The sequence below is a fragment of the Nerophis lumbriciformis genome, linkage group LG21 (assembly GCF_033978685.3).
Source record: "Nerophis lumbriciformis linkage group LG21, RoL_Nlum_v2.1, whole genome shotgun sequence".
Lineage (NCBI taxonomy): Eukaryota > Metazoa > Chordata > Actinopteri > Syngnathiformes > Syngnathidae > Nerophis > Nerophis lumbriciformis.
Genome location: NC_084568.2, coordinates 27,958,105 through 27,967,500, shown reverse-complemented (window position 1 = coordinate 27,967,500; position 9,396 = coordinate 27,958,105). Strand labels below are relative to the sequence as shown.

The following is a 9,396-nucleotide window of genomic DNA, read 5'->3' as shown; positions in this document are numbered from 1 at the left end:
TCAAGGGGCCCTATTACGCAAAACCAATTGTTCTTACCTGTTACCCGTTTTTGTGTAGTCCCAAAAATGTGAAATAAAAGCATTGAGGCATGGCAGAGATATTTATGAAACAATCTTGCCTTCTTCCAAACTTGCCCCAGACAAACCATTTTATTTGAGACTTTATTAACGTAGTTTGCCGTAGTTACATCAGCGAACAGCTACTGTACATATACGGTAGAGGTTTACCCAAAGAGCTTTGCGCGAGTCTATTCATAGTTGTAGTCAATAAGTTCCTTCTTTTTCTCTATCCTCTTGTTGTGGGGCAGACTGGCTCGTACATGCACATGCATCCTTTCTAATACTAAGTAGCGTATAGTTGTAACTTCTATCTGTCAGTAGACTACCGTACTTTCTGGACTATAGGGCGCACCGGATTATAAGGCGCACTGCCGATGAATGGTCTATTTTTTATCTTTTTTCATATATTAGGCAAACCTGATTACAGGGCACATTAAAGGAGTCATATTATTATAATTTTTTTCTAAATTGAAAACACTTCCTTGTGGTCTACATAACATGTAATGGTGTTTATTTGGTCAAAAAGTTGTATAGATTCTGTTTTACGGATCATCTTCAAGCCGCTTTCTGACAGTCGCTTCCAGATGCGCCGTTTCGTGGGGGTTTTATTTACGTGGCTCACCTTCGGCAGCGTCTTCTCCCCGCCATCTTTGATGTACCGGTGTAGCGCGCAAGGACGGGTGTGGATGAAGTGTGAAAAGATGGAGCTAACTGTTTTAATGACATTCAAACTTTTCTTAAATCAATAATGGAGCAGCATCTCTTCATCCGGAAACAACAACACCGGAAATGTGTCCCGTGAAAAACCGTCTGATCGGAACTCTCTAATGACTAAAGTTCCTTGGGTGAATAATGTAAACTCACTACACCGGTATGTTTTAGCGCTTTCATGGCGAACTTTACGCTACTTTATATTAGAAATGCAACAGCCGAGGATAAATGTCCCATTACAAGAAGATAGAGTAAAAGAAAAAGCTTATCGACTATGTTGTCGGCACGGACTACAAAGGCGGACACGTACAATTTTTCAGGATTTATGCAGATCCAAAATACAGATCAACAGGTATCAGAAGGCAAGAAAAAATGCTTTTGTATAATATTGCGAAACAAAACGGCAGATAATATTTTACCTTATACACACACCATTATAATACTCGTATGTTGAAGCACATCAAGCGGCTTCATATCTTACCAAAGTCGTACTAAAACATTTTGATAGATTTTTGAGCGCCGTGTGTAATTGTCTATATTTTCAATGGAACATATAAAAGGTTGGTGTTGTTTACTTGAGTCATATTGCCATAATAGTACAGCCTACACTTATCTCTTATGTTTGACTCATTCAATGTTCACACTTATCATTACACTATGTACCAAATAAAATAGCTTGCGGTCGGTAAGCTCAACCAAACGTATTCCTTACATTAGCCGCACCGGGCTAATGTCGAGTTTTGAGGAAAAAAAAGGATTTTAAGTGCGCCTTATAGTCCGGATGATACAGTACATATGGGAGCGCTAAAAACTACAACATGGCTGACGGGGTGAAGACGCAGTCCCAATTTGGGAGCGTCCCCAAAATGGAAGAGACGGTCAGAAAGCTGCTTGAAGATGGTGTGACTGTGTATTACAAAGTCTATGCAAATGGAAACATCGATTCCCAGTGACCGGGAATGGGCACCGTACTGATTCAAACGTGAAAGGTACGATTCCTATCCAAAGAAGCTTGCAGTGGGTCCAAATTGTCTTTGTAAGATGAAGAATTAAGACGTAGGTCAAGATCATGCGTGTTAGTCAAAGGTACTTAACTGTAAACAGAGCGTTCATATTTATTACACAATTTGTTTCGCCTTTACTCTTGCCTGTGCCTTTTTGAATCCAGTGCAGTTGCAGCCTGTGCCTGTGCTGAACAGAATAATAATGATCCAACACATTTGGGCCTCACTGGCAATAAAGCTGAGCAGACAATAACAGATATGTCATGTTAGATTGTGAGGAAAGCAAAAAGACAAAAAAAGAGGTCAACTTGACGTTTGACAACATGGCATCTGCTCTCAGTATGAGCTGGGGTGACAGATTCTAGCAGGATGCGGATTGAGCTTAGCTTCACAACATCATAAAAACTGCCATGAAGATCACTGGCTGCTCTCTCCCCTCCCTAGATAAACTGTGCCTCAAAAAGGCCCAAAGCATCATAAGGGACCCATCTCACCCTGGACATAAACTTTTTGAACTGCTGCCCTCGAGCAGGAGATACAGGACTATAAAACGCCGGACAAACAGACTTAAGAACACTTTTTACCCGAGAGCAATAGTGTCGCTGAACACAAGACAATAATGACTGTGCATGTGAGCTTTTTATGTATTTTATGTATTTTTATCTTATTTATCTATGTTCTTATGTTTTTTGTGTTATGAAATTGCACTAAATTAGTTTTGTACTGTTTTGTACAATTTCGTTGTACAATGTACAATTTCGTTGTACAATGTACAATTTCGTTGTACAATGTACAATGACAATAGAGATATATTGTATTCTATTCTATCTTCTGGGACATGTAGTTTCCTTTACATAAACAGATAAAATATACAAGCTTTACCCTGACTTGCAGTCCCTGGATCTCAGCCAGGTGAGCTCTTTCCGCTTCCTCCAGTCGCTTCCTCTCTGCGTCCTCCTTCTGGACAAACTCCACCTCCCTGGACAAGTTGGTCAAACAGTGTTGATCAGGACTAGATGAACTAAAATGAGTGAGCAGACCTACCTATCCGGAGGCCTACTGTGCATGTTAACCTCAGCGTACGGCAGAATTCATATCATGCATGAATGACTGAGAATGACAGAAAACACATCTCACCATAATACCCCTTTATTTGGCAAGAAGCTACATTTGGTTGCTAATGTGGGTGTTAAAATGAACCACGAAGAACAGAACTGCCTCATTTCTTCCAGCGCTCATCTGCCAATAGATTTTATATGAATATTAATGGAAATGTATTCAAATGGAACACAACTTTTTATAATGTTGCATCATATGTACACTTTGTATATAATTTGTCTGCACTTTTTGTGTAGTACTAGCTAACACGTTTTATGATAATGAAAATAATAGAATGCGATTCAATTACATTATAGTGATATTATTTATTAATTTCTTTCTTTGCAGAATTTGTATTTTTATGTAATATTCCAGGGCAGCACGGTGGCAGAGGGGTTAGTGCGTCTGCCTCACAATATGAAGTTGCTGAGTAGTCTGGGGTTCAATCCCAGGCTCCGGATCTTTTTGTGTGGAGTTTGCATGTTCTCCCTGTGACTGCGTGGGTTCCCTCCGGGTACTCCGGCTTCCTCCCACCTCCAAAGACATGCACCTGGGGATAGGTTGATTGGCAACACTAAATGGCCCTAGTGTGTGAATGTGAGTGTGAATGTTGTCTGTCTATCAGTGTTGGCCCTGCGATGAGGTGGCGACTTGTCCAGGGTGTACCCCGCCTTCCGCCCGATTGTAGCTGAGATAGGCTCCACACCCTGGACAAGTCGCCACCTCATCGCAGGGCCAACACAGATAGACATTCCAATATACGGAATTTTGTATACGCACACTGTATGTACGATGTACAGCAGCTAAAAAAAATCGTAATACTGGAAAAATATGATAAAATCTGTTGAAATATTTAGAATACAACACAATTTAATCATGCCTTACCATAATCAGAGTAAAATATCTCATTTGTGTTAATACCGTACATTTGCATGTACATTGTATACTGTATCATTTTTGCGTATATATTGTTTCGTTTGTACTCTATAAACCAGCCAAGGAATACAATGATGATAAACACAATATTATTAAATCAAGTGAATGTTTAGTTATATAACATGTTTGTGTTACTAGCCTGATACAATTTGATTCCGATTCTCGGGGTGACAATTTGATTCAAATTCAACACGATTCAAACCGATTCATGCAATATATTATTTTGTACACAAATTTAAATTAAAAAATTACAAAACGGTTTAACGGTTACGAACACTCCTCTTGGCAGCTGATGTGTGACTTGTACATGCAGTGAGTCAGCGTGGAGATGGCCTAAAAAAAAAGTATATCCAAAAATTGATTCTTAAAAAAAAAAAAAAATACAAAGGTAATCGATTCTTCAAAATTGCCATTAAAAATCTGAATAATAAAACTTGAGATTCGGATGTGAATCGATTTTTTTTCCCAGCACTGGAAATAAAAATAGTGTATTGCTACAGAACTAGAGAGACCAACACTTTAGTTGTTAATTGACTCTGATCCTGACAAAATATTACACATAAGGAAAGAAAAAAAGGAATATTAACCAAATGAATTGCTGCATAAAGGGTAAACACATTTGGGCAAAAGCAATCCAACATTATTCTAAACGGGGTGCCCAAAACTGCATAGTGAAAAATAAAACAATGCAGGGGCAACTTTGATACATTAAGGATGCTATAAGCAATTTAATGCACCTCAAACAAAAATACATATTAGCTTAGCTATTGTTGTCGATGACATAGTAAATAGTTTGTGTTAAATGTAATATACCTCATTAATAATGAATTTCATTTAATAAATATATCAAGGGCCAATTAAAAAGTAGCTGCGGCCGCACTTTGGACACACGGTCCTAAACCGTACCAAAATAGAATCTACAGTATTTTCCCTTCCTCCTGTACAACCCCTTAAAGGGTACCTATTATGTAATACCATCTTTTGTTACTTATTAGTACCGGTTCTGTGTATCTGGGATCCCCATCAGTGCCGAAAATGTGAAATCAAAGCATGGAGGCATGGCGGCGATATTTATAGAACAATCTTGCCTTCCTTCAAACGATCTGTTTGGAATTTGCCCAATTTGTGACGTTTTTCCCAATTGTGACGTCAGCGGATGTCTCCATAGATGGTAGACATTTACCCACAGTGCTTTGCTTGAGTCCGCCATTTCTATTCAATTGTAGACCAAAGTTGTAGTCAATAAGTTCCTTATTGTTCTCTGTCAGTCTGGAGCTTGCTCGTACATGCATGTGCATCCTCCGATGTTGCCATGTCCAATGCAAAGTCGTTGTAACTTTTATCCTTATGGAAAACTGCAACAAAGATGACAGGGACAAGACGCAGTAGAAGCGGTCTTGGCCTGTCGATAAGGGCTGAAGAGACAGAAAGCGTCTTGAAGATGGTCTGTAAAACATAATCTATGCAACATTTGGACCACCATGACATGTTATGTAGACCACAAGGAAGTCTGTACATCATACATGACCCCTTTAAGAGGAAGTCATGGAAATCCTATTTATTTTTTTATAACAAATGGATAAAACTATAGTCCAGTGGTTCTTAACCTGGGTTCGATCGAACCCTAGGGATTTGGTGAGTTGGCCTCAGGGGTTCGGCGGAGCCTCCGCCACGGAGGTCAAGACACACCCGACTCATCGTGTAAATAAAAACTTTTCCCTATCGGCGTATTATGTATACGGCAACCACAGAAGTCACACTGATTTGCAGGTGTGTAATTTGTTGTGAGTTCATGCTCTGTGTTGGTTTTGTTCTTTGAAAAAGGGGATGTTCATGCACGGTTCATTTTGTGCACCAGTAAAAAAACATATAACTTTGTCTTGAATTTGAAATAAAAAACATTCGATTTTTCACTAAAGAAGGGTTCGGTGAATGCGCATATGAAACTGGTGGGGTTCGGTACCTCCAACAAGGTTAAGAACCACTGCTATAGTCTTTTCTGTTCACCAACTGCAGTTGGTGAACAGCAGTGAACAGTGAACACTGCAGTTGTCCACACTCAATGTCTCCTCTTAGACATGTCTTTTTTACAGATCTGTCTGCTTGTTAGCCTCACTTTGGCCTGCAGCTTCCCAGCCAATTACAAGCAGTCAGACTGGAGCAGAGCAGTGGACATTGTGTCGGGGCTCACTAAAAGACAAGTTGTGCCACATAGAAGTGGAAAGTCAGCTCTTTGTGCCGTGATGGGCTAAGATCTTGCCCTGTAAAATAAAACTCTAACACTGCCTGACAGTCGGGGTTGTAGAGAAGATTCACATTGTGTGCGCACTGATTCATTCCACCACATTATAAGTGTCAGGGTGGAGGCACTCGTTTAGAAATGTACAAATAGCTCAAGTGTAGGAGTTGAAAATAATGGCTCAACTAGCATATGATGCTAATAGTCAAGCCTAAAAAAATGACCTAATTGATCTGAAATGGTTTTAGATCAGACTTTCTTTAAGATTAATGGGAAGGAGCAGCTAATATTGGCCTGTCAATTCTCTTCTTACATGAACAATAACACAGGTGACAAATACACTGGTCATGATAGCATAAGTACAATAAAATATTCCAGCGCAAAAAGAAAAAATAAGAATAATACTAACATTTGTTCTACAAAAATAACAGGTTATTCTAATTTCAATAGTACTGTAATTGATTTAAAAATAATTCAAATTCACGTACAATTTTTCCCTTAGTTTAGTTTTTTATTTGTCCTTTAGTTTTTAAATATAAAAATGTTTTTGGAAAAAAAAAATGTTTAATCCATTTTTAATCAAGTTTTTTTTAAATATGAACAAATATATATTTTTCATCTGCTTAACAGTTGCTGCTTTGACAGTTTTATTGTTTATCTTACAATTAGCATCATAACTCCCCCTCCGTTGTTTACTCACTCGCAGAACCCGTGAGACACTTTTCGTGTGGGTCTCTATTTTGCGGGAGTCTCCAACTCACTGGTATGTGTGATTGACCGGAAGGGAAGAAACGTGTTGGAATGCATGTATATATGTCAAGACTTTCTAATCTAGTGTTTATAGCTTCTTAAATATATATTCAGACTATTATATTATTTTAAATATCATCTCCTGCGTCATTGCTTAAGGCCTTATTTACTAAGTCCCAAATACCAAGCGCTAATAAACACTGAAGTGCTGCTCTAAACACCGTGCTTTAAAACATAGCTAGCTAGCGGCTAATGTCTCTTCGTGGTGTTTTAGCTACAAACCCTGTTTCCATATGAGTTGGGAAATTGTGTTAGATGTAAATATAAACAGAATACAATTATTTGCAAATCATTTTCAACCCATATTCAGTTGAATATGCTACAAAGACAACATATTTGATGTTCAAACTGATAAACATTGTTTTTTTTGCAAATAATCATTAACTTTAGAATTTGATGCCAGCAACACATGACAAAGAAGTTGGAAAAGGTGGCAATAAATACTGATAAAGTTGAGAATGCTCATCAAACACTTATTTGGAACATCCCACAGGTGTGCAGGCTAATTGGAAACAGGTGGGTGCCATGATTGGGTACAAAAACAGCTTCCCAAAAAATGCTCAGTCTTTCACAAGAAAGGATGGGGTTGGGTACACCCCTTTGTCCACAACTGCGTGAGCAAATAGTCAAACAGTTTAAAGGGGAACATTATCACAATTTCAGAAGGGTTAAAACCATTAAAAATCAGTTCCCAGTGGCTTATTTTATTTTTCGAAGTTTTTTTCAAAATTTTACCCATCACGCAATATCCCTAAAAAAAGCTTCAAAGTGCCTGATTTTAACCATCGTTATATACACCCGTCCATTTTCCTGTGACGTCACACAGTGATGCCAATACAAACAAACATGGCGGATAGAACAGCAAGGTATAGCGACATTAGCTCGGATTCAGACTCGGATTTCAGCGGCTTAAACGATTCAACAGATTACGCACGTATTGAAACAGATGGTTGTAGTGTGGAGGCAGGTAGAGAAAACGAAATTGAAGAAGAAACTGAAGCTATTGAGCCATATCGGTTTGAACCGTATGCAAGCGAAACCGACGAAAACGACACGACAGCCAGCGACATGGGAGAAAGCGAGGACGAATTCGGCGATCGCCTTCTAACCAACGATTGGTATGTGTTTGTTTGGCATTAAAGGAAACTAACAACTATGAACTAGGTTTACAGCCTATGAAATACATTTGGCAACAACATGCACTTTGAGAGTGCAGACAGCCCAGTTTTCCTCAATTAATATATTCTGTAGACATTCCCTCATCCGCTCTCTTTTCCTGAAAGCTGATCTGTCCAGTCCAGTTGGAAATGTTTTGAGTGTCGCAGGATATCCACACATTCTTGCCATCTCTGTCGTAGCATAGCTTTCGTCGGTAAAGTGTGCGGAACAAACGTCCAATTTCTTGCCACTTTCGCATCTTTGGGCCACTGGTGCAACTTGAATCCGTCCCTGTTCGTGTTGTTACACCCTCCGACAACACACCGACGAGGCATGATGTCTCCAAGGTATGGAAAACAGTCGAAAAAACGGAAAATAACAGAGCTGATTTGACTCGGTGTTTGTAATGTGTTTGAGAAAATGGCGGATTGCTTCCCGATGTGACGTCACAACGTGACGTCATCGCTCCGAGAGCGAATAATAGAAAGGCGTTTAATTCGCCAAAATTCACCCATTTAGAGTTCGGAAATCGGTTAAAAAAATATATGGTCTTTTTCCTGCAACATCAAAGTATATATTGACGCTTACATAGGTCTGGTGATAATGTTCCCCTTTAAGAACAACGTTTCTCAAAGTGCAATTGCAAGAAATTTAGGGATTTCAACATCTACGGTCCATAATATCATCAAAAGGTTCGGAGAATCTGGAGAAATCACTCCACGTAAGCGGCATGGCCGGAAACCAACATTGAATGACCGTGACCTTCGATCCCTCAGACGGCACTCTATCAAAAACCGACATCAATCTCTAAAGGATATCACCACATGGGCTCAGGAACACTTCAGAAAACCACTGTCACTAAATACAGTTTGTCGCTATATCTGTAAGTGCAAGTTAAAGCTCTATTATGCAAAGCGAAAGCAATTTATCAACAACATCCAGAAACGCCGCCGGCTTCTCTGGGCCCGAGATCATCTAACATGGACTCATACAAAGTGGAAAAGTGTTCTGTGGTCTGACGAGTCCACATTTCAAATTGTTTTTGGAAATATTCGACATTGTGTCATCCGGACCAAAGGGGAAGCGAACCATCCAGACTGTTATCGACGCAAAGTTCAAAAGCCAGCATCTGTGATGGTATGGGTGTGCATTAGTGCCCAAGGCATGGGTAACTTACACATCTGTGAAGGCACCATTAATGCTGAAAGGTACATACAGGTTTTGGAACAACATATGCTGCCATCTAAGCGCCGTCTTTTTCATGGACGCCCCTGCTTATTTCAGCAAGACAATGCCAAGCCACATTCAGCACGTGTTACAACAGCGTGGCTTCATAAAAAAAAGAGTGCGGGCACTTTCGTGGCCCGCCTGCAGTCCAGA

General features: G+C 39.6%; 1 protein-coding gene across 3 annotated transcripts in view; it reads right to left on the bottom strand.

Moving 5' to 3' along the window:
- Window positions 1–9,396, bottom strand: part of ppp1r9a (protein phosphatase 1, regulatory subunit 9A) — a 132,191-nt gene that overhangs the window by 22,522 nt on the left and 100,273 nt on the right. For all 3 annotated transcript variants that reach the window (XM_061982518.2, XM_061982517.2, XM_061982519.2), the window contains exon 10: window positions 2,658–2,754. In XM_061982518.2, coding sequence (XP_061838502.2) covers window positions 2,658–2,754 — 97 coding nt within the window. The remainder of the gene's footprint in view (window positions 1–2,657; window positions 2,755–9,396) is intronic.